This window comes from Cucumis melo, chromosome 5 (assembly GCF_025177605.1).
Source record: "Cucumis melo cultivar AY chromosome 5, USDA_Cmelo_AY_1.0, whole genome shotgun sequence".
NCBI lineage: Eukaryota > Viridiplantae > Streptophyta > Magnoliopsida > Cucurbitales > Cucurbitaceae > Cucumis > Cucumis melo.
In genome coordinates this window covers 26906877-26932857 of record NC_066861.1, presented here as the reverse complement: position 1 = coordinate 26932857, position 25981 = coordinate 26906877, and the positions used below count along the sequence as shown (strand labels likewise).

Genomic DNA, 25981 nt, shown 5'->3' with positions numbered 1-25981 from the left:
TCTTGGTAAAGCTGATTTTTTTTATTACTAAATATATATTTTCAATGATATAATTAAAAATGTATTTTTTTTTCTTCCTTTCTTTATTGTTTCCATCGCTTGCACTTCTTTGTCTCTCTTATCTTCTTCCTTCAACATCAATGACGGCCGATCCAAACAGTAGTCAATAGAGCGAACAATTTGATGACCCACCATTAACAATTAACATATGATATTGATGGATAGATCGATGAAACATACATATCGACAAATATTTTCAAAATTGCAAAATTTTAAAATTTATTTAGATAAATAATTAAGTTATTTTTACTCCCAAACTAAGTTATGAAAATATAGTTATTAGTATTTCTATTCATATTAGACTAGATGACATGTTCTCTTTTACGAACATTTATAAAAGATAATGTTGAAAATATCCAACCTTAGATTTAAAGATATATCAACATATCCATACATATTTTAAATCTTTTGCCTACAAATGACACAATCATTGTTCTTTTTATTTTTATCTTTAAAATGAATAAGGGAAAAAAGGAGAAAACATGCAAGAGAGAAGACAGGATGGAAAAAAATTAAAAAGTAAAAAAAAAAAAAGTTTGGCAATGTGTGAATGTGAATGGTGCGTCATGAAAGAGATCCAAGGAAAGAAGTTTGAATTAGGTTAATATCCTTCATATAAAATGAGAAGCAAAGTGAATACTAATCCATGTCTAAACCCTTGTAATTTGAACACACATGGGGAAATGCTACTTCTGGTACGAGTAAATCCAAAGACACAAAGCTACTTCTGGTACGACTTCTCACAAAAACCCTTCGTCTATGGTCCAACAGAAACAAACTCTTAAAAAGACTATATTCCAAGTCCAATCTCTTTAAATATTAGTGGATTGCTAGATTAACTCTCGTACTTTGAGGCCTCTCTCTAGCCTCTTGAACACAACTTTGTATAAATGCTTTATTTTAATCGAATGAAGTTTGATGTTTTTGGTGTGCCTAGCACTATATAACACATCGGTTTCCATCTTAAAAAAAAAAAACATTGTTATTGGTATATCTATCACTAGCTAGCTAAGGGAGAAAGTGAAGCTATTGAATACTGATCAAATGTAATCCTAATAAAGAGTTTAAATCGATTCACTTTAATATAACAATTTAAAATTTTAGTAATATGTTTCACATGATATTTTTGAACAAAATCTAAATTAAATAAGAAGGGTGTTCAATTAATATGTAAACTTACACAAGTTGTTGAGCGTTTAAATTGATATTAATTATCATAGTGTTTAAATTAATATAATACAAGTCCCAAAATGAGTAAAAGGTTGTTTAAATATAAATTTTTACTAAAAATTGAGAGCTTCGGAGGAATGATATATCAACCCTTTTTAATCAGAAACTGAACATCACCTCTTCCGTTAGAACTGCCAGAAGTTTTAATCCAACGCTGTGTACCAACCCAGTCAAATATATCATTACAGTTCTCGGCTTCATGAAAGAGCATCAAATAGCATTTGGAGGATATTGTATGGGTTGTGATATTGGTTCCTCTTTTACCATCTCCACGCTTACGGTGGTGGGCCCACGACCAAGAAAATAACTGGAGCTCTCTTCCTCTGATATGGAAAAAGCCTGTAGAATTATCTAAAGCTTCACTGTGATGATGCTCCTTTATCCCGAAAAGGTTATCCTTCATCCATTTAAATTTATTGCATAAAGAGTTGGCGAGTGTAGTATCTCCCATGCCTTCCATTCCAGATATCACTGCTTCACCATTATATTGCTTCTGGATCATAATTTCCTGCATGCAACATTGCTTTGAAATTTGACCAGCAGGAGATTGTTTCAAAATGCTTTTGAGAAGAAGATCCTCAATATCCCTATGCCATTAAACAAACTTAATCATAACATACACATGTCCCCCTTTGAGATCTATCATACATTCACTCCAAAAAAAAAAAAAAAAAAAAAAAACAAACAGGAAGAAAGTAAATAAGTAACAAGTAATTAAACAATCAACTTACAGGCTTTGCAATTTCTCTAGTTGATAAAAATCGGCATAATTTACCATCGGCCACTTCACATCCATTTTGTATCACATGGAGCTCTTCAGTGACATGGGCACCGCACCTTGTTATAGTTGCATTAACCTCACTATGTGCTTCATGAACCTCAAACCAGACCAAAACTATATTCCAATCATTCACCTCCATGGAACCCCACGCTAGAGAAGTTGTTACTAACCACATATATTCTAATTTTGATGGAAGAAATGGTCTTGAAAAAGAAAAATGGAGTTTATTGCAGATGAATATACTGCATGAAATTCGGACTTTCTTGTAGATGAATCTCCATTCACTTTGAAACTAACGCCGGCAGCCAAAGTTCTTTCCATTTCTGGATAGTGACGAAAGGTAGCACTCACCAAATTGGAGGCAGTCTTATAGCTAAACCATTCTGGAATCTCAACGCCCATTAATAAGAATCTCTTGAAATCTCACCCAACGCGAGGTCCTATAGAGAATAAGAATCCATATGATTAAATTGTCTACGTGTAAGATAGGAACAAAATGAATGGAAAGAATCTAACCTGTTTTATTGATATTATATCCACAATGTTATCTGGACTTCGAGCCAACGATTTGCAACCCCTGGCGTCCAAATTTTGTATGTTTTGGGGAAGGTTTGGAATTTTTTGAAGAAACTTATAATTCCTTAATTCAAGATTCCATAAAGACATGAATTTGTGAAGACATGAGGGTCAATTAGATTATTTATTTTCGGACAAGTGTAGATCAGATAAGAAAGGGGCAACATCACATAAAATTTCTAAAAATTTTGCATTTGATATGTTGCAAGATTCAAGATCCAACAAAGTGAAATGTGCACATAAACTTTCATTTGGAACTAGTAAATGGGGAAATTCTAAGCTCCACGAAGCTGTTTCCATCATTTTTTAAGGAGAGCATACTGGTTGGATAGTTGGGTCCCATTTATGGGGAAACATTCCAAATATAGAACAGCCACTAAGAAGAAGATTCTCAAGATTCCTTAATAAATAAATTGTATTGGGAAGGGAGATGAGCTAGGTTTGTGCAACCATTAAGTTTTAATATAGAAAGCTTAGTAAGATATCCAATTGATGAAGGTAACTCCTTTATGGCAGTAAAATCCAAATCCAATTCGTATAAAGATTTCATGTTTTCAGCAATTGTTGGGAAGCTTTCAAGCTTACACCACCCAGAAAGTGATAAATAGCCAAGAGACTTTAACCTGAGATAGCTTGGAAGCTTTACCAGGTTAGTGCATTGTCTAAGGTTTAACTGTTCAAGCTTGTTCAAAGATCCAACAGATTCATGAATCATTCTTGAATTTGTGCATTTTTGGAGATATAGGCTCTTAAGGTTTAATGTTTGAGAGATGTCTGGAATTTTCTTAAGATTTTTGCAGTAAGAGAGATTCAATTCTTTAAGAGAACATAACATGAAATTGCCTTTTGAAAGCTTTTTAAGGTTAAAGCAACCATAAAGGTTTTGGACATTAAGCTTATTGAGAGAAAAAACAGACTTATCTATTATTCTTAAATTTGTGCAATTGATGAGATTCAATTCTTTAAGGTTTGATGCTATAGAGAAATCAGGAATATTCTCTAATAAAGTAGAGTAGCTAAGATCAACATGCTTTAATCTTTCACAATCCTAAAACACATTGGAAAAGAAACCAAATGGAAAACGTGTATGTAATTGGCATACCAAATTGCAAAATGTAGATAAAATAGTGGCTAAAAGAATAATTGTAAATATACAATGATACAGAATATAGGTAAAAGAAATCTATAATAACCATTAATCAATATTTTGGCAAACTAATAAAACTCCATATACTCCTCTTGGACTTCTCCACAAGGCGAACACTCGCTTAGCACCCTCATCTTTCTTTACTAACCTAACGTATCCTTTTTCAAAAAGAATAAAAAATTCCACAACTATTGTATTGCAAAAATAACAACACTCTTTACTGTAATCCTTGGAAAGGTATTTTTTTCAAGTATTCGACGTTTTCCCGGTAAACTCGTTGCTTTGTGGGAATGGTAAGGAATGGTGTTTTTTCGAGAGGATGAATGGATAGGGGGGTCCTTTGTTCTTTTCCTTATCTTTATCGTTTATCCTCTTCTGAAAATTATATGGTATTAGATCTTTTGGTTATGCTCGATAATTCTGCATCCTTTTTTATTATTCCTTTGATAACATTTTAGTCAGTTGGACCCTTCTTTTTTAGTTGGTGTGTTCTGGTGGCTTGATTTTTTTGGATGCTTTGTATTCTTTCATTTTGTCTTGATCAAAGTAGTTATTTCTATATAAATTTTAAAAAAACTACACTTCTTAGTTTGATACTATGTGCATTCAACGTTTTTTAAAATGCTTAAAATATAACTTAATTACAAAAGTTTAAAAATATAATTTATGTATAAGAGGTTAAATTAAACTGATTAAAGAGAATAATTATAAATTAAATTTTAGTTTCTATATAAGTATTTAATTAATTAATTTATCATTGTAAAATAACCAATAATACCTAACTATATTATTTTGAATTGAAGAAATTCCTTAAAGAAATTAGGGTGTAATTTCCTCCATTTATAGAGGAAATTTAATTTGATTTGATATAAGTTGAAAAAAATCAACACGGAATCAAATTTCTTAACTTGAAGATGAATCCTTGAAACTCAAGGACACAGTTATGGACAACACCTAGAAATTAAGAGATCTTTAAATAATTACGCCGTAACATAAAAGGAAGGAGTTTTTTCAATATTTTGTCAAAGGTTCTATTTAATTTTGACAATTTCCCTAGAAAAGGGAATCCAACAAATATTGTGTCAAGGTTAAATAAAACACGTTAAAAAATTGTCTTATACTTTCGTCAGCTGCGAGTGAAAATATGCAAGAGAGCTGAAGTCTCGTTCCTTCCTCAGTGATCTCTTCCTTTTGTTCCTCATCCAACATAAGTGCAGCTTTTTTTTTCGATTTCTTTCCTTTGTTCATATTCTTCCTCACTTTCTTGCTACTTTCTCTTGTTCTTCATTAGGTATAACTACAATTTTTTACTACGAGTTTTTCCTTTTAACTTCTTTCTCTCACTTCTCCCTCCTACCTCTCGCTTCTCACTTCTTCCTTTTTTTCTCTTTTTTTTTTTATTTAATTGAATTCAAATCCAAAGGCACAACTTTGTATGCATGAAATTGGATTCTTGTTGACCATGATTATATACAAGTATATCCTATTACTTGTTTATTTAAAAGAATTCACATATCAAATCAGTGTTACGAATTTTAAAAATATGCATGTAGTTGAATGGTCGAACAAACAAGAAAAGCAAAAATAAACAAAAATAGGGGTTTCTTAAAAAATATAACAAACCGGAAAAAAAAAAATTTTGAAAATGGAAAAAGCTGACAGACTCACAATGTAACATACCAAAATTACCTTAGTATGTGAACACACAATAAACCGGCCACATGCGTGCCATACACTATCGTGTAGATTTTGGTACACGATCTTAAGCATTCCATGCCCTGGGATGAAAGAATTCTTCCCTTAGTTATTGTATCGTCTCGGGCCTTAGTGGCAATGATATGGCTTGGGATGAAAGAATATAATTCTGCCTTTATTTTATTCGATCTCAGGCATACATTGCCCAAGGTTGAAATTAGACTTGATATGTCTTTAGTTATTCGATCTCGAGCCTTAATTGCACCAACATGGCTCGAGATTAATAAATCGCAAAGAAGATATAAATTGCAAGGGCATATATGGAATTTATGAAAAACTGATCATATGTCATGACCTTTTATTATTTTGTTATACAAGCCGTAAATACTTTGGGTTTTTGTTACAGTTATGAAAATTACTCAAAAATTAACAAATAAAAAAAACTCATAAAATAAAGAATTATTTTTTAAAACATTTTCTAGCAAGAGTTAAATAAAACGGAGATATATGTTTTTTTATGATCCTCCAAAGTTAGAGGAAATGACTGCAAGCTTGTTGAAGAAATGTGGTGATATTTTATTGGTTGCTAAGATGATGAGGGAAATTCAATTAAAAAAAATCACGATACAGGAAAAATAGGCACCAATTTGAAAAAGAAAAAAATGATGAAATTCAACGAGAAAATTTCATCATCTTCCTACTGCGATTGTGTACCAAAAGAATTAAATTGGTGCTCTTCCATTTTCTTCTCTTCCTCGCGATGAAATCGTCTTCTTCCTGCAATTTCTTCATCTTCCTACTGCGATTTCTTTCATCGTCTTTCTTCTTTCCTCTTCTTTCTTTTTTCTACGATTTCTTTCCATCATCTTTCTTATTTTTCAATTCTTTATTTATATCATTTAATCTGTCTTTCTTATTTTCCTCTTCTTTTTTCGATTTCTTTCCATCATCTTTCTACTTTTCCTCTTTTTTTTTTGCTGCGATTTCTTTCCATCGTCTTTTTTCTTTTCCTCTTTTTTTTTTATGTCGTTTATATTTGGTTAACCAAATCTAAATGACTGTGTACAAAAAAATAACAAAATCTAAAAGATCGTGTATAAAGAATCTTGAAAAAAAAATTATTTAAATTGGAGTAGCCAAATGTAAACTATCGTGTAAAAGAGTAAACAATCTTGTAAAAAAAATAAAAGATCGTGTAATATTGAAAAAAAAACATTTAGATTTGTATAGCCAAATGTAAATGATCGTGTAAAAAAATAAAAGTTTGTGTATAAAAATCTTGAAAAAAATCATTTAGATTGGAGTACCAAATGTAAACGATCGTTTAAGAAAAGTAAAGGATCGTATAAAAAAAAATATCGTGTATAAAGAATCTTAAAAAAATGAAATCATTTGGATTGAAGTAGCCAAATATAAATGATCGTATAAAAAAAAGCAAACGATCGTGTAAAAAAAATAAATCATCGTTTAAAGAAATTTAAACGATTGTGTACCAAAAGAATTAAAAAAATTGTGTACCAAATTTTGAAAAAAAATCATTTAGATTTAGATCCCCAAATCTAAACGATAGTGTAACCAACATAACCGATTAAACGAAAAAAAATCGTGTATAAAGAATCTTGAAAAAAATTATTTGGATTGGAGTAGCTAAATGTAAGCGATCGTGTAAAAAAAGTAAACGATTGTGTAAAAAAAATAAATCATCGTTTAGATTGTACCAAAAGAATTTAAAAAATCGTGTACCAAATTTTTTATAAGGGAATCCTATACCAAATCTTTTCCCCCCAAACCCCACCCCAAACATATCCTTAGAATTTTACCATTTCTATATTATAATAATGTTTGTCTAACTTATATAAATATCTTTAGGATTCTTTATGCTTACGCATGGAATAATAAAACAATTTTTTATCTCAATTTCATTTTATTGCTCTCGAATAAAATAAGGAAAGCGTCAACAAAGATAAATCAAATGAACCTTCAGTTTAACCAACAGAAGATATGTCTACTGGATCAGGAAAAAAGTTAACAAATTAAACATACAAGATTGTTAACCCAGTTCGATGACACAACATCTACGTCCGGGGGTCCTTGGCCCAAAGCTAGTGCTTTTATTAATTTGATTTAGATCATAACAACTTTATGATCTTTAATATAGAGTTTACACAGTCTATTCAATACTCTATATTGAAAGTGATCCCATTAACAATTTAACCTAGATCACTTGGAATAAATCAAATAAGGTATATTTTTCTTGATTCAAGTATTTCTTCTAGCTTGATAATCCCCCCGGCATTAATTATTCTCAAGGATTCACATATACAGTGCGAACATCGCACACAAATGTTTCTTCAGTCAGGATCTACAGAACAACCAATTATTTTTCTAGGCAAATTAAACTTACACAGTTCCTTTGCTTTCTTCACAAGTTTGCTGTAAATAATAATGTCGGGATGTTTGAGTATTGTACTACTGTGCTTCAACCGGATGTATATATAGGAGAAACGCCACATATAATTTGGAAGAATAAAATCTTTGCCATATAAAATCTTTCCTTAACAAGATTACTTTGCCAAATAAAATAATATTTTTGTAAAAGAAACTCATAAGAAAAATTTTCTTAATTTGATAAAATAGTTTCTAAACCAATAAATATCTTTTATGAAGAAGGTCCACAAATTAACTAACAACATTGTTTCTAGATTGTAAACATATAATACATAGGGGTATAGATAAACAAAAATTAGCTGTGGTTTAACACAAAGTAAAACATTCCCCCTTCTACCATTTCTAAAGACACTGGTAAGTAATTTTAACATTTGCAACACAAACTTGGAAAATTAATTTGAGGGTGGATCAAACCCAGGGTTGCCATAAGGATGGATCAACCCTTTTAATGACAAAATGACAATTTCTTGCAACATCATGATCATATCTGTAAATCTCAATCCAACGAGGCTTTGCTATAGCCCATGCAGTTAAAAATCTATATACTCTATCATCCAAATTTTTAAAATATAATATGTAATACCTTTTGGAGGATAAAATTGTACTGTGGTTATTTGTGATAATATTGGTCACTTTTTCACCACCTCCACGATTGTCGAGTCCCGAATAACTCATGAAACGGTACTGTCTTTCTTGGACCCAGTAAAAGCTTATAGGATCATCTAAAGGTTGTCTCCAATCAATGTCATCTGACCAATTAAATCTGTGGCATACAGAGTTTGTTTCTGGATCATAATTTGCTGCATGGAACATTATTGCTTTGCAATTTGACCAGCACGACATTTCTTCAAAAAGGCGTTTCAGAAGAAGATGCTCAATATCCCTATGCCATTAGACAAACACATAATCATAACATACACATCTCCGCCTTTGAGATCTATCATACTTTTACTCAAAAAAAAAAAAAAAAAAAAAAAGAAAAAAAGAAGAAAAAGTAAATAAGTAACAAGTAAACAATCAACTTACAGACTTTGCAATTTCTCCAGTTGATAAAAATCAGCATAATTTACCATCGGCCACTTGGCATCTGTTTGTATCGCAGGGAGCTCTTCAGTTACATGGACACCACACCTTGTTATAGTTGCATTAACCTCCCCATGTACTTCATGAACCTCAAACCATACCATTACTTTATTCCAATCATTCACCTCCATGGAACCCCACGCTAGAGAAGTTGTTAGTAACCACATATATTCTGATTTTGATGGAAGAAATGGTCTTGAATAAGAACAATGGAGTTTGTTGCAGATAAATATATTGCATGAAATTCGGGCCCCTCTTTCAGATGAATCTCCATTCACTTTGAAAATAACTCCGGCAGCCAAAGTTCTTTCTATATCCTGATAGTGACGAAAGCTAGCACTCGCCAAATTGGATGCAGTCTTATAGCTGAACCATTCTGGAATCTCAATGCCCGTTAATAAGAACTCTCTTGAAATCTCACCCATTGCGAGGTCCTATAGAGAATAAGAATTCATATGCATTAAATTGCCTACGTGCAAAGATAGGAACAAAATGAATGGAAAGAATCAAACCTGTTTTATTGATATTATATCCACAATGTTATCTGGACTTCGAGCCAACGATTTGCAGCCACTGGCATCCAAATTTTGTATATTTTTGGGAAGGTTTGGAATTTCTTGAAGAAACTTACAATTCTTTAATTCGAGATTCCACAAGGACATGAACTTGTGGAGGCATGAGGGTAAACTAGAGAATTTGTTTTCGGACAAGCGTAGATCAGATAAGAAAGGGGCAACATCACATAAAATTTCCAAAAATTTTGCATTTGATATGTTGCAAGAGTGAAGATCCAACAAAGTGAAATGGGAACATAAACTTTCATTTGGTAGTAAATGGGGATATTCTAAGCTCCACGAAGTTGCTTCCATCATTTTTGAAGGAGAGCATACTGGTTGAATGGTTGTGTCCCATTTATGGGGAAACATTTGAAATCTAGAACACCCACTAAGAAGAAGTTTGTCAAGATTCCTTAACAAATAAATTGTATTGGGAAGGGAGATGAGGTTTGTGCAACCGGTAAGGTTTAAGCTATAGAGCTGAGTAAGATATCCAATTGATGAAGGTAACTCCTTTATGGCAGTAAAATCCATATCCAATTCCCTTAAAGATTTCATGTTTTTAGCAATTGTTGGGAAGCTTTCAAGCTTACAACACTCAGAAAGTCCTAAATATCGAAGAGACTTTAACCTAAGATAGGTCGGAAGCTTCGCAAGGTTAGTGCATCGGCTAAGGTCCATGTAAACAAGTTGATCCAATGATCCAACAGATTCATGAATCACTCTTAAATTTATACATTCGTGGAGACACAAGCTCTGAAGGTTTGATGCTGTAGATAAGTCTGGAATTTTCTCAAGTTTTTTGCAGTAAGAGAGATTCAAATATTGAAGAGACCATAACTTGTAGTAGCTTGTTAGAAGCTTTTTAAGGTTAAAACAAACATCAAGCTTTAGGATAGTAAGCTTATGAAGAGAAAAAACAGACTTATCTATCATTCTTAAATTTGTGCAGTTGAAAAGATGCAATTCTTCAAGGTTTGATGCTGCAGAAAAGTCTGGAATTTTCTCAAGTTTTTTGCAGTGAGAGAGATTCAAATATCGAAGAGAACTTAACATGAAGTAGCCTCTTGGAAGCTTTTTAAGGTTAGAACAACCAGCAAGGTTTAGGACAGTAAGCTTATCGAGAGAAAAAACAGACTTATCTATCATTCCTAAATTTTTGCAATTTATGAGATACAATTGTTCAAGGTTTGATGCTGCAGAGAAATTAGGAATTTTCTCTAATAAAGGAGAGTAGCTAAGATCAACATGCTTCAACCTTTCACAATCCTAAAACACATCGGAAAAGAAACCAAAAGGGAAAGGGGGTATGTAATTGGCATACCTTACCAAATTTAGACACAATAGTGGCTAAAAGAATAATTGTAAATATAGAAAATAGAGAATATAGGTAAAAAAAATTCTTCAATATAACCATTAATCATTATTTAGGCAAACTTAATAAAACTTCATATACAAAAGTAAATCGGTAATAAGCTCAATTCATATAAAGATTAATCATCTATTTGCATTAATTCACTTGATCACAAATCCACAACTATTATACTCATAAAATAACGACAAAACACATTGTACCTTTCACAAAAGAAAAAGAAAAAGAAAAAAAAAAAAAACACACTTTTTGCCGTAATCCTTGGAAAGATATCTGTTTTGAGCTTCCAACCTTTTCTCGATTTACTCGTTGCTTTTTGGGGTATGCTAAGGATGTGTATTTTCGTGAGGATTCGTGGATGGGGAAGTCTTGGGGAATCCTTTTTGTTCTTCATTTCTACATCTTTATCATTTAGCCTCCTCCAAAAATTATATGATACCATTTCTCTTTTGACTAGGTCCGATAATTCTACATCCTCTTATATTTATTCCATTGATAACATTTTAGTCCATTGGACCCCTTCTTTTAGTTAGTGTGTTTTGGTGGCTTGGTTTTTTTTGGATGTCTTTATATTCTTTCATTTTTGTCTTAATGAAAGTTTTTATATTTCTGTATATAAACAAAAAAAGAACACTCTTAGTTTGATACTATGTGCATTCAAGGTGTTTTGAAATGTTTAAAATGTAACTCGTTTACTTGTGGGGCATACATTGTCCCGAGATGCTCTGAGCTAAAAGACTTTCTACCTTTAGTTGTTTGATCTCAGGTCTTAATTGCACTGAGATGACCCGGGATTAATAAATTGTTAAAGAAGATATAAATCAAAAGGGCATGTATGAAATTTATGAAAACATGTTTGTTGCGCGTTATGGGCTTTTCTTATTTTGTTATACGGACCGTAAATATTTTTTGTTTTTATTACATTTATGTAAACTACTCCAAAAATAAAAAATAACAAAAAAAAAAAAAAAACTAATAAAATGAAGATTTATTTTTTAAAACATTTTCTAGCAAGAGTTAATAAAATTGAGATATGTTTCTTTTATCTTCCAAATTTAGAGGAATTGAATACAAAATTGTTGAAGAAATGTGGTGAGGCATTTGATTGGTTGCTAAGATGATGAGGGAAATTCAATTAAAAAAAATAATGATAGAGGAAAAATATAGTTGGCACCAATTTGGAAGAGAAAAAATAATGATGAAATTCATGGAAAAAAATTACTGAATCAAAAGTTTTAATTTCTCTCCTGTTTTATACATTTTATTTATCTGTGTTACTGCCAAAAATATAGGGGGTTAATTTCTGTTCATTCCCAAAAAGAGAAAATATTAAAACTAAAAAAAAACTAAATGAAAAAAATGTAATTCATGTTTATTCAAACAAACATAGGTAGAATTATTGAATAAATAAATTTAAAAATAAAAATATTTAGTTATAAAAAAACATATTATTTATAAGGACATTTTCAAATATAGTAAAATAAAATAAAATATTTACAAAATATAGCAAAAATTTGGATTCTATCAATATAGACACTGACAGACTTCTATTACTGTTTATAAATGTCATTAATAGAAGCATTCAGTGTCTATCAATGTCTATTATCGATAGAATCTGAAATTTTGCTATACTTTGTAAATATTTTGTTAAATTTGTCATATTTGACAATTTTCCTTATTTATAATTCAAAAATACCTTTTAACTTATGAACTCAACTCTACAACCTAAAACAAGCATATGAACATAGAAAAAACAACTCTCCACCACACACATAAACTCCCTAGACATATGAACTCCACGTATGTATAAACTTCAGACATCATATCTCTCAATTTAACGCCCTAAACAACTTCTTATATTAAAAATTATTATCATAGATTTGCGTATTTGTGAATTATTTTAAAATGTAAGCTACCTATTTATGGCATATATAGAAATAAAATTTACCTTAACTCTTTTCCCAAATGTTTTGATGAAGCTATGCTGCAAATCTAGTCCAACAAGATTTTTCGTAATGAAGCACGAAGGCAAAGTTGGTTGAGGAAATCCATGCCACTTAATCCACTTTAAGCTACCAGGTAGGTATTCAATCTTGGTACAAAATCTTGCATTTTGAACAATAAGCAATCTCAAATTTTTCATTTTTCTAAAAGCTTGTGGATCCACATCCAACATTGTGGGATTAGGAAAGTCCAATTTTATGGCTTTAACTGCGTCTGTTCCCTGAAAAAGTCGTACATATAATTAGTAAATTAACAACATTTGACAAACCAGCTTTCTCATCATGCGAAGTCTTAGAAATAAGTAAATTAAAGATATTTTGGGTATGAGTTACTCACTGAATTATTAACAAGCACATCGCAAACATCCTGCACCAACCACAACCTACTTCTTTTTCCAAGCTCAAGAGATTCACCACAAACTATTTTATGACCCATCTGTTTGATTAAATCATGCATTTGCACTTTGTCATTTTCAATCGTCATAAGTGAAAGATCCATGAGTACTATAATTCCAAAATCTAGATTTACATGGCATGCACTTAACATTTTCTTAACGTACTTAACTCTCTCTCCCACAAGTAAACAAGAAATATCAAGAAAGATATCCTTTATTTTGTCTTCAAGCCCATCAAAACTTAATTGAAGAATATCTTTGATATCTTTGTTCAAAGAGTTTTCAAATTCGTCTAATACACTACACCATTCTACTTGATCTCTGGTACAGAGGAAAGAACCCAAAACAACGAGAGCCAAAGGATGACCTTTACAATAACTTGTAGCACGTTTTGAAAGGTCTAAATAATTACTTGATGGACTATTTTTCTTGAAAGCATGCCAACTAAAAAGCTCAATAGCTTTGTCTTCATTCAATCCTACAATATTGTGTATTTCATCAAAGCCATGGCTAAAAAGTAAATGTTTATTTCTTGTGGTCACAATGATTCTACTGCCTTTGCCAAACCAATCATGCCCACCAACCAATGCTTCTAACTGTTCAAGCTTATCTACATTATCAAGAACTATAAGAACTTTCTTCGAGCACAATCTATTCCTTATGATGTTAATTCCTCTATCAAGGTTGACAACCTTCAAATCAACCATTAGGATCTCATAGAGTAGGCTTTCCTGTAGTTGAGCAAGGCCATTGAATTGCTTGGAAGCTTCTCTAACATTTGATAGAAAGCAACAACCTTCAAATTGCCCAACAATTTTGTTGTATAAAGCTTTAGCCAAAGTTGTCTTACCAATACCTCCAATGCCATATATCCCCACCATGTAAACACCAGTATCAAACTCATACTCATGTTGCATCTGATAATGGAATTTGTTGCTCTTTCTAAAAAGATTATGTGAACGAAGCTTCATATATTCTAATTTAGAATCAATTCCAACTGGGTACTTAGCTACATATAAGGGCGTGCAAGTGCAATTTAATGTAGACAACACTTTTTTAACAAGATCTCCAATAAGATCAGCCTCCTTCCTGTTGTCAAGTGCATAATCATATACCAAAATTAAAAGATGATGAACACAGTTAATTAAATTGCATCTTGAGAGAGAATGAATCTTCTAAGATTAAAATTAATTGATAGTGTGCTCATTAACATACATACACATACATATACATAAATACGTACATACATACGCATATACATACATACATACAAAGCATAAAAATGAGATTTGTTATAGAAGAAACAAAATGTCTGTAAAAATATATACCTAGTTCCTAGATCCCAACCAGACAAGTTAGCAGCAGTAGTTAAAGCTTCCCTCCATATTTGGATCTTTGTTTGGAACTTAGCTTGATGTTTGGCCAGTGCTTCTCCAAAGCTACCAGATTGTTTTCGTATATCCGACGGATTCACCTTATAGAAAACTGGTAAAACAATTTGGTCCTTGGATTTCTTACACTCAATTATGTTCACCAATTCATCCAGACACCATGAAGAGGATGCATAATTTTGAGAGAATATAACAATAGAAATTAAAGCTTCTTGTATAGATTTGAATAGGGTTTCAGAAATTTGCTCACCCCTTTCGAGCTTGTCGTCTATGAAGACGTTGACACCCTTTTGACGTAAGGCCATATCAAGATGACTGGTGAAATTGGTGCGAGTATCCTCTCCTCTGTAACTCAAAAACACATCATAATTCCATTTGAAAGTCGGTGGTTCTGTTGTAACAGTGGAAGAATCCATCGATAGAAACGTGCAGACTAAAGAAAAGAGAAATCGAAAACACCAATAGCAATATTTGTGAAGAATAATGCAGAACAAAAATTGAAGAATCAAATGCTTCAACTCCCAATATAAATTTTTTCGAGGAAGGAAACGTAAGCTCTCAATATAAGTTGATTGAGTTGGCATCGCAGTGAAGAAGTGGGGCTTTGTATTTTTGAATTTGATTGGTACTGTACAGCTTCCAATTTCATCGTATTCTCCAACCACTCCCATTTATTTTATCAACATCGTAATTAAATTGAAGGGAACATAAAAGTCAAGAAGTTGGGAAGTCTCTTTGTAGAGTTTATATTTGGTCCACATGTATGGTTTCTTGATTTTTAGAAAACTGAACTTAAAAAACTAACACTTCCTTTCATAACCATTTGATTGTTTGTTTAGATGAAGGAAACGTAACCATTTGGTTGTTAGTTTAGGATTTTTGAAAACTAAACTTATTTTATCTCTCCAATTCTTACTCTAGTTTTCATTGTTCTTGAGTAACAATATGGACTTTTATCCAAATTTCACAAGTAAAAACAAGTTTTCAAATACTGATTTTAGTTTGTTTTTCTAAGAAAATAACAGTAGAAAGTATATAACTATGTTTTATCTAAGTTTGAAGTCAATGGTTAAATTTAGAAGTCAATATTCAGTTATTTTTATCTATTTTTTTCTTTTGATGCGACTCCCTAACAAATATTCAATTTTCAACTTTATTATTGATAAATTAAAACTGATTTTTGTATATTTAACCGACTTCTCACAAAAGCCAATAAATCAAAATGACAGGTGTTTTAAATAAGTTATAACTTTGCTCTCCCCTTCTTAATTGGATGGGTTCTCAAACAATATGAATCCAACTTTTCTAAATAAAATTAGAATTTGTGTTTGAATATTATTTTGTTTCCAAACTTTCAAGTTTCTTGCAATTTGTCCCATAACTTTTAACGTTTCCATTTTGGAAATTTCAAGAGTTTCTAAACATTCTTAGTCCATTTGTTCGACATTTTCTTGGTAAAGCTGATTTTTTTTATTACTAAATATATATATTTTCAATGATATAATTAAAAATGTATTTTTTTTCTTCTTTTCTTTATTGTTTCCATCGCTTGCGCTTCTTTGCCTCTCTTACCTTCTTCCTTCAACATCAATGACGGACGATCCAAACAGTAGTCAATAGAGTGAACAATTTGATGACCCACCATTAACAATTAACATATGATATTGATGGATACATCGATGAAACATACATATCGACAAATATTTTCAAACTAGCAAAATTTTAAAATTTGTTTAGATAAATATTTAAGTTGTTTTTTCTCCCAAACTAAGTTATGAAAATATAGTTATTAGTATTTCTATTCATATTAGACTAGATGATATGTTCTCTTTTACGAACATTTATAAAAGATAATGTTGAAAATATCCAACCTTAGATTTAAAGATATATCGACATATTCATAGATACTTTAAATTTTTTGCCTACAAATGACACAATTATTGTTCTTTCTATTTTTTCCTTTGAAATGAATAAGGGAAAAAAAAAGGAGAAAACATGCAAGAGAGAAGACAGGATGGAAGAAAATTAAAAAGTAAAAAAAAAAAAAGTTTGACAATGTGTGAATGTGAATGTGCGTCATGAAGAGATCAAGGAAAGAAGTTTGAATTAGGTTAATATCCTTCATATAAAATGAGAAGCAAATTGAATACTAATCCATGTCTAAACCCTTGTAATTTGAACACACATGGGGAAATGTTACTTCTGGTACGAGTAAATCCAAAGACACAATGCTGGTCATTGAATTTTTCTTTGAACGTCGAGTTGATGATACACATCATGAGCCCCACATATAGGTGTGCCATAGGGATTTTTAATAACAAAATGATACTTTCCTCTTACACTTCCACATTCATAATAATCAGATTTAATCCAACGTTGTGCTCTAACCCATGTCCCTTAATTATATACCTTCTGGTGGATATTTTATGCCTTTCACCATCTCCACTAAAGATGGTTCTTTCTTCCTTGCAAAAAGCAAATGCTTGTAGAATCATCTAAAAATTTAACAATCCAGCTAAGTGATCATCCGTCGTTGCATGGAGAGTTGTTGGCGATTGCAGTGTCTCCCATGCTTTATCCATTCCACATTTCACTGTTTTATCATTATATGTTATGTGAAACATTGCTTTGCAATTTGACAAGCCTTTGACAAAAACATATAATCATATCATACATAAAATAATAGACATTTGAAAATTCATACAACTCATAAAGTTACGGTCGGTTCAACGTCGTTGTTGGTGTGAACCTCATTGGTCTATGGTCCAACAGAAACAAACTCTTAAAAAAGACTATATTCCAAGCCCAATCTCTTTAAATATTAGTGCATTGCTAGATTAACTCTCGTACTTTGAGGCCTGTTTCTAGCCTCTTGAACACAACTTTGTATGGATGCTTTATTTTAATCGAATGAGGTTTGATGTTTTTGGTGCGCCTAGCACTATATAACACTTCTGTTTCCATCTCAAGGAAAAAAAAACATTGTTATTGGTATCTCTATCACTAGCTAGCTAAGGGAGAAAGTGAAGATATTGATATTGAATACCTGATCAAATGTAATCATAATAAAGAGTTTAAATCGATTCATACTTTAATATAACAATTTAAAATTTTAGTAATGTGTTTCACACGATATTTTTGAACAAAATCTAAATTAAATAAAAAGGGTGTTCAATTGATATGTAAACTTACAAAAGTTGTTAAGCGTTTAAATTGATATTAATTATCATAGTGTTTAAATTAATACTAGTCCCGAAAAGATTAAAAATGGTGTTTAAATGTAAATTTTTACTAAAAATTGAGAGCTTCGAAGCAATGATATATCAACCCTTTTAATTAGAAACTGAACTTCACCTCTTCCGTTATAACTGCCAGAAGTTTTAATCCAACGCTGTGTACCAACCCAGTCAAATATATCATTACAGTTCTCGGCTTCATGAAAGAGCATCAAATAGCATTTGGAGGATATTCTTGTTGAAAATTAAACATGTTTTAAATAAATAAGTTATATGTGAGTTAATTTATGTAAGTTAGAGAAGGATGTGAGTTAAAAATGTTAGAGTTAATTTAGTAAGAGTTTCACCTTAGTTAAATGTAGGATTTAATTTGTTGTATTTAATTGTGATATGAGTTATTCTTATGACAATCCTATAAATAGGATTGAAATGTTGTAATCTAAATCATCCAAGTGTGAGTTGAATACACACAACAAGTCTTTCAAAAAGGTTTTTGTTTTCTATCAAATATTCTATTTGGTGATTATTTATTTGGAGTGTTCATCAAACGCTTCCAACAAAGTGGTATCAGAGCTTGAGTTTGGAGTAAAAAAAATTGTTTTTGCAAATGGCAAACAACAATTTAGTTCCCTTCCAAGTACCTCGACTTACGAAAGAAAATTATAGTAGTTGGTGTATTCGAATGAAAGCTCTACTTGGTTCACAAGATGTGTGGGACATTGTTAGTAATGGTTATGAAGAACCAGAAAGTGATGCAGCTTTGAATCAAGCTCAACGAGAAGCTTTACAAAATACAAGAAAAAAAGATCAAAAGGCTCTCACCATCATTCATCAAGCCATTGATGATAACAATTTTGAGAAAATTTCTGGAGCAACTACTGCATATCAAGCATGGCAAATTTTGGAGAATACGTATAAAGGAGTAGATCGAGTCAAGAAGGTTTGTCTTCAAAAATTGAGAGGTGATTATGAATCACTACATATGAAGGAGTCTGAATCAGTTTCAGATTATACTTCAAGATTGCTAGCAGTAGTAAATGAAATGAAAAGATTTGGTGAGACAATAAGCGATGAGCAAGTAGTAGAAAAGATACTTCGCTCATTGGATGAAAAATTTAATTTCATCGTTGTAGCTATTGAAGAATCAAAGGATTTGAGTACAATGTCCATTGATCAACTTATGGGTTCTTTACAAGCCCATGAAGAGAAGCTTCTTAAGAAGAACAAGCAGATGACTGAGCAACTTTTTCAGTCAAAGTTGAAATTAAAAGACAAGGAAGGCAACCTAGAAAAAGGAAATCGAGGTCGAGGACGTGGTGGTAATCGTGGACGAGGTGATTTCAAAGATCGAGGTCAAGGAAGCTACGGTAAAAGAAAATTTGATGAGAGTAATTCAAACTCAAATTCATCAAGAGGTAGAGGAAGACAACATTATTCGAGGTCAAGTTGGGAAAGATCAAATAATGACAGGAGATATGACAAAAGACAGGTTGAATGTTATAATTGTCATAAATTCGGCCATTATTCTTGGGAATGCAGAAATAAAGTTGAAGAAAATGCAAATTATGCTGAGAAAGATGAAGAAAGCGGTGATTCCTCATTGTTTCTAGCATGCAAAGGTGCGGAAACATGTGAAAACAGTGCATGGTATCTCGATAGTGGTGCAAGCAATCACATGTGTGGAAGTAAATCAATGTTCATTGAACTTGATGAATCTGTTGGTGGCGATATCGTATTTGGTGATGCCACAAAAATTCCAGTTAAAGGAAAAGGTAAGATTTTGATCAATTTGAAGAATGGGAAGCATGAGTTTATCTCTAATGTTTATTATGTGCCTAATATGAAGAACAACATTTTGAGTTTGGGGCAACTCTTAGAGAAAGGCTATAATATTTTGATGAAGGATTATAGTCTTTTGATAAGAGATAATCATGACAAAATTATTGCTAAAGTGCAAATGACGAAAAATAGAATGTTTTTATTAAACATTCAAACTGATGTTGCTCAATGTTTAAAGTCATGTTTGAAAGATCCCAATTGGATTTGGCACTTGAGATTTGGGCATTTGAACTTTGATGGCTTAAGATTATTAGCCAGGAAGAACATGGTGAAAGGGTTGCCATATGTCAAACTTCCAGATCAACTTTGTAAGAATCATCTTGGAGAGCAAGGAGACCACTAGAGTTAGTTCACACGGATCTTTGTGGACCGATCAAACCAAGTTCTTTTGGTAAGAATAATTATTTCTTATTATTTATTGATGATTTCAGTCGGAAAACTTGGGTTTACTTTGTCAAAGAGAAATCAGAAGTATTTGGCATGTTCAAGAGATTTAAAGCTCTTGTTGAAAAAGAAAGTGGTTATTACATTAAAGCTTTGAGATCAGACAGGGGAGGTGAATTCACTTCAAATGAATTCAAAACTTTTTGCGTAGAAAATGGAATCCGTCGCACTATGACAGTTCCATTTACTCCTCAACAAAATGGTGTTGTTGAAAGGAAGAACCGAACAATACTTAACATGGCTCGAAGCATGTTGAAGTGCAAGAAGATGCCAAAAGAATTTTGGGCACAAGCTGTTGAGTGTGCAGTGTACTTGTCAAATCGTTCCCCTACTAGAAGCTTATGGAACAAAACTCCTCAACAAGCATGGACAGGAAGAAAACCATCCATTGGTCATTTGAGAGTATTCGGATGCATGGCTTATGCGCATATACCTGATCAAAAGCGTAGTAAGCTTGATGATAAAAGTGAGAAATATGTGTTTGTTGGCTATGATGCAAGCTCAAAAGGCTACAAGCTTTATAATCCTGTTACAAAGAAGACGATCGTAAGCAGAGATGTTGTGTTTGATGAAGAAGCATCATGGAATTGGAATGACGAACCAGAAGATTACAATTTTGTGTTTTTTCCCGACGAACGTGATGAGCCTAGTGACATTGCTTCTCCACCAACATCGCCAATCACTCCACAACAAAGCACATCTTCATCATCTGCAAGTTCAAGTGAAGGGCCTCGTGGCATGAGAAGCTTACAAGACATATATGATGAAACTGAAGAGTTAAGTCAAAGTTTTAATAACCTTACTCTTTTTTGTCTATTTGGTGACAGTGAACCTTTGAATTTTGAAGAAGCTTGGCAAAATGACAAATGGAAGATTGCTATGGATGAAGAGATAAAAGCCATAAAAAAGAATGATACGTGGGAACTTTCTACTCTTCCAAATGGAAAGAAAGCAGTAGGTGTCAAATGGGTGTTCAAGATAAAAAGAAATGAAAAGGGAGAAGTGGAGAGATACAAAGCAAGATTAGTTGCAAAAGGATATTCTCAAAGAAAAGGCATTGATTATGATGAAGTATTTGCTCCCGTTGCTCGTTTGGAAACCATAAGGTTGTTAATTGCTCTTGCTGCACAAAATAATTGGAAGATCTTTCAGATGGATGTCAAATCGGCATTTTTGAATGGATATCTAGAAGAAGAAGTCTACTTGGAACAACCTCCTGGTTATTCTGTGAAAGGCCAAGAGGATAAAGTTCTAAAATTGAAGAAGGCATTATACGGATTGAAACAAGCACCAAGAATGTGGAATAGCAGAATCAACAAATATTTCCTTGATAATGGGTATTTGAGGTGTCCTTATGAACATTCTCTTTATATTAAGGTTAATGGTCATGGAGATATTTTGGTAGTTTGTTTGTACGTGGATGACTTAATTTTTACAGGAAATTGTGCAAGTATGTTTGAAGATCTCAAGAAGGCGATGACCCAAGAATTTGAAATGACAGATATAGGGCTAATGTCATATTATCTTGGCATTGAAGTGAAGCAGTCAGAGGAAGGAATTTTCATCTCTCAAGAACGATATACTAGAGAAATTCTAGAGAAGTTCAATATGATGAATTCTAAGCCTGTCGCAACTCCGATTGAAACTGGGACCAAACTGTCCAAACATGAAGAAGGAGATGATGTTGATCCTTCATATTTCAAAAGTTTGGTTGGGAGTTTGAGATATTTGACTTGCACACGACCAGATATTCTTTTCAGCGTTGGATTGGTGAGTCGATTTATGGAATCTCCTACAACTACTCATTTGAAAGTGACAAAGAGAATTCTTCGTTACCTCAGAGGTACGCTTGACTATGGGTTGTTTTATTCTTCATCTAAAGAATTCAAGCTTGAAGGCTATTGTGATAGTGACTGGGCTGGAGATACGAATGATCGAAAGAGCACTAGTGGATATGTTTTCTTCATTGGCAATACTGCATTTACATGGAGTTCTAAGAAGCAACCTATTGTGACATTATCCACTTGTGAGGCAGAATACGTTGCTACAGCTTCATGTGTTTGTCATGCAGTTTGGTTAAGAAATTTGTTAAAGACAGTTGAAATTTTGCAAGAAGATCCAACTGTGATTCATATAGACAATAAGTCAACAATTGCTTTAGCAAAGAATCCTGTGTTCCATGATCGTAGCAAACACATTGATACAAGATTTCACTTCATCAGAGATTGCATTTCAAGGAAGGAAGTTCAAGTTGAATATGTGAAGACTGAAGATCAAATTGCAGATATTTTTACGAAGCCACTCAAAGTTAATGTGTTTAACAACTTAAGAACTTTGCTTGGAGTTTTTCAAAACAAAAAAACATGTTTAAGGGAGGATGTTGAAAATTAAACATGTTTTAAATAAATAAGTTATATGTGAGTTAATTTATGTAAGTTAGAGAAGGATGTGAGTTAAAAATGTTAGAGTTAATTTAGTAAGAGTTTCACCTTAGTTAAATGTAGGATTTAATTTGTTGTATTTAATTGTGATATGAGTTATTCTTATGACAATCCTATAAATAGGATTGAAATGTTGTAATCTAAATCATCCAAGTGTGAGTTGAATACACACAACAAGTCTTTCAAAAAGGTTTTTGTTTTCTATCAAATATTCTATTTGGTGATTATTTATTTGGAGTGTTCATCAAACGCTTCCAACAATTCTATGGGTTGTGATATTGGTTCCTCTTTTACCATCTCCATGCTTACGGTGGTGGGCCCACGACCAGGAAAATCTCTGGAGCTGTCTTCCTCTGATATGGAAAAAGCTTGTAGAATTATCTAAAGCTTCACTGTAATGGTGCTCCTTTATCCCAAAAGGGTGATCCTTCATCCATTTAAATTTATTGCATAAAGAGTTGGCGAGTGTAGTATCTCCCATGCCTTCCATTCCACATATCACTGTTTCACCATTATATGTTACGTGCAATGGGAAAATCATAGGTTGTATGTTGGAATCAATTATTGCTTCTGGATCATAATATCCTGCATGCAACATTGCTTTGGAATTTGACCAGCAGGAGAATGTTTCAAAAATGCTTTTGAGAAGAAGATCCTCAATATCCCTATGCCATTAAAGAAACATAATCATAACATACACATCTCCCCCTTTGAGATCTATCGTACATTCACTCCAAAAAAAAAAAAGAAACAAACAGAAAGAAAGAAAATATCTACAAGTAAACAATCAACTTACAGACTTTGCAATTTCTCCAGTTGATAAAAATCAGCATAATTTACCATCGGCCACTTGACATCCATTTGTATCCCATGAATCTCTTCAGTGACATGGACACCACACCTTGTTATATTTGCATTAACCTCACTATGTGCTTCATCAACCTCAAACCAGACCAAAACTTTATTCCAATCATTCACCTCCATGGAACCCCACGCTAGAGAAGTTGTTATTAACCACATATATTCTGATTTTGATGGAAGAAATGGTCTTGAAAAAGAAAAATGGAGTTTATTGCAGATGAATATATTGCATGAAATTCGGGCCCCTCTTGCATATGAATCTCCATTCACTTTGAAACTAACGCCGGCAGCCAAAGTTCTTTCCATGTCTGGATAGTGACGAAAGCTAGCACTCACCAAATTGGAGGCAGTCTTATAGCTGAACCATTCTGGAATATCAACGCCCATTAATAAGAATTCCCTTGAAATCTCACCCAATGCGAGGTCCTATAGAGAATAAGAATTCATATGCATTAAGTTGTCTACGTGCTAGATAGGAACAAAATAAATGGAAAGAATCTAACCTGTTTTATTGATATTATATCCACAATGTTATCTGGACTTCGAGCCAACGATTTGCAACCACTGGCATCTAAATTTTGTATGTGTTAGATTGTATGTTTTTTTAAAGTAATTTACGAACTGAATCACGGGCCTAAACAAAAAAAAATGAAGGGCTGAGAGCTTCGTCTTAAAGCAAACGGAGACCGGAGAACGGGGCAACGGAGAGTAGAACAAGAGACTGGATTTCATGGAAACCCGAGAGCGGTTGAGAAAGGGGGTTTTACTGTTTTCATACGAACGGAGAATGGACGGAGCTGATGCAGATGGTCGGCATATTGATTTCAGGGACGGCAGACGGGTTTCGCTGACGACGAACGGATGCGACAGAGTTACAGATCTGAAGGCGGCGGCGGCGAACATGGGTATTACGACGATGGATAGGGCTAGAACGACGGGAGACTTGCGGCGATCAGTAAACAATGGGTCATTGAATGGTGTTTAAATGACAGCAGTTGAAGGAAGGGTTTCTCGCGGCGATGGCTGCAGTAAGCTAGGGGCGACGGTCGACGGCAGAAACGGCGACCGATGCTGCAAAGGAACCAGCGGCAAACGTGGTTTGCAAAGGAATGGCAGATCTAAAGGAAGGGAGTTCGGGGCATGGTGTGTTGCGGATGACGTGGGTTTGGGGTGTAGTAGTCTGAGTTGCAAACCACGTGGTTTTTTTTTTTTTTTTAATTAAGTGGAAACAAATAGTGGAAGCTATAGATTTAAACGTGAGTCTGCCTCCGTCTATGGCTAGTCATTGACGATAGACGGAGGCAAAGATCGAACACGAAAGTAGGGACCGACTAAAACCTAAAGCTCTGATACCATGTTAGATTGTATGGGATATTAGGAACCCACGAACTTAAAATCTAACAGTATGTTTTGGGGAAGGTTTGGAATTTCTTGAAGAAACTTACAATTCCTTAATTCAAGATTCCATAAGGACATGAACTTGTGAAGACATGAGGGTAAACTAGAGAATTTATTTTCGGACAAACGTAGATCAGATAAGAAAGGGGCAACATCACATAAAATTTCTAAAAATTTTGCATTTGATATGTTGCAAGATTCAAGATCCAACAAAGTGAAATGTGCACATAAACTTTCATTTAGTACTAGTAAATTGGGAAATTCTAAGCTCCAGGAAGCTGTTTCCATCATTTTTGAAGGAGAGCATACTTGTTGGATGGTTGGGATGGTTGGGTCCCATGTATAGGGAAACATTCCAAATATAGAACAGCCACTAAGAAGAAGATTCTCAAGATTCCTTAACAAATAAATTGTATTGGGAAGGGAGATGAGGTTTGTGCAACCGTTAAGTTTTAATTCAGAAAGCTTAGTAAGATATCCAATTGATGAAGGTAACTCCTTTATGGCAGTAAAATCCAAATCCAATTCGTATAAAGATTTCATGTTTTCAGCAATTGTTGGGAAGCTTTCAAGCTTACAACACCCAGAAAGTGATAAATATTCAAGAGACTTTAACCTGAGATAGCTTGGAAGCTTTACCAGGTTAGTGCATTGTCTAAGGTTCAATTGTTCAAGCTTCTTCAAAGATCCAACAGATTCATGAATCATTCTTAAATTTGAACATTTTTGAAGATACAAGCTCTTAAGGTTTGATGCTGCTGAGAAGTCTGGAATTTTTTCTTAAGATTTTTGCAATAAGAGAGATTCAATTTTTTAAGAGAACTTAACATGAAGTAGCCTCTTGGAAGCTTTTTAAGGTTAGAACAACCATAAAGGTTTAGGACATTAAACTTATTGAGAGAAAACAGACTTATCTATCATTTTTAAATTTGTGCAATTGATGAGATTCAATTCTTCAAGGTTTGATGCTGCAGAGAAATCAAGAATATTCTCTAATAAAGTAGAGTAGCTAAGATCAACATGC

General features: G+C 32.9%; 2 protein-coding genes across 2 annotated transcripts; both read right to left on the bottom strand.

Moving 5' to 3' along the window:
- Positions 1–1868: 1868 nt before the first annotated feature.
- On the bottom strand, positions 1869–25697 carry LOC127149594 (disease resistance protein RPP2B-like). The gene is made up of 5 exons (XM_051085368.1): positions 24969–25697; positions 24063–24145; positions 23641–23985; positions 2022–2168; positions 1869–1877 (listed from the first exon to the last, which is right to left on the bottom strand). The coding sequence occupies exons 1-5, from the start codon at positions 25663–25665 to the stop codon at positions 1869–1871; spliced, it is 1281 nt and encodes a 426-aa protein (XP_050941325.1). The 5' UTR covers positions 25666–25697.
- Positions 8300–15275, bottom strand: LOC103499448 (disease resistance protein RUN1). The gene is made up of 8 exons (XM_051084718.1): positions 14676–15275; positions 13662–14436; positions 12898–13173; positions 10503–10846; positions 10232–10301; positions 9276–9454; positions 8964–9194; positions 8300–8820 (listed from the first exon to the last, which is right to left on the bottom strand). The coding sequence occupies exons 1-8, from the start codon at positions 15152–15154 to the stop codon at positions 8346–8348; spliced, it is 2829 nt and encodes a 942-aa protein (XP_050940675.1). The 5' UTR covers positions 15155–15275; the 3' UTR covers positions 8300–8345.
- Positions 25698–25981: the final 284 nt, after the last annotated feature.

Excerpts from the sequence above, each read along its gene's own strand:
- LOC103499448 (XM_051084718.1), bottom strand. The coding sequence starts at position 15,154 with ATGGATTCTTCCACTGTTACAACAGAACCACCGACTTTCAAATGGAAT. Across the intron at positions 13,174-13,661 it reads TCCTCTGTACCAGAGATCAA|GGAACAGACGCAGTTAAAGC; the intron begins GTAGAATGGTGT and ends CGACTTTTTCAG. Across the intron at positions 9,455-10,231 it reads TTAGCCGATGCACTAACCTT|GACCTCGCAATGGGTGAGAT; the intron begins GCGAAGCTTCCG and ends TATTCTCTATAG.
- LOC127149594 (XM_051085368.1), bottom strand. The coding sequence starts at position 25,665 with ATGATTCATGAATCTGTTGGATCTTTGAAGAAGCTTGAACAATTGAAC. Across the intron at positions 23,986-24,062 it reads ATATAATATCAATAAAACAG|GACCTCGCATTGGGTGAGAT; the intron begins GTTAGATTCTTT and ends TATTCTCTATAG. Across the intron at positions 2,169-23,640 it reads AAGTTTTGGTCTGGTTTGAG|GTTCATGAAGCACATAGTGA; the intron begins GTTGATGAAGCA and ends GTCTGGTTTGAG.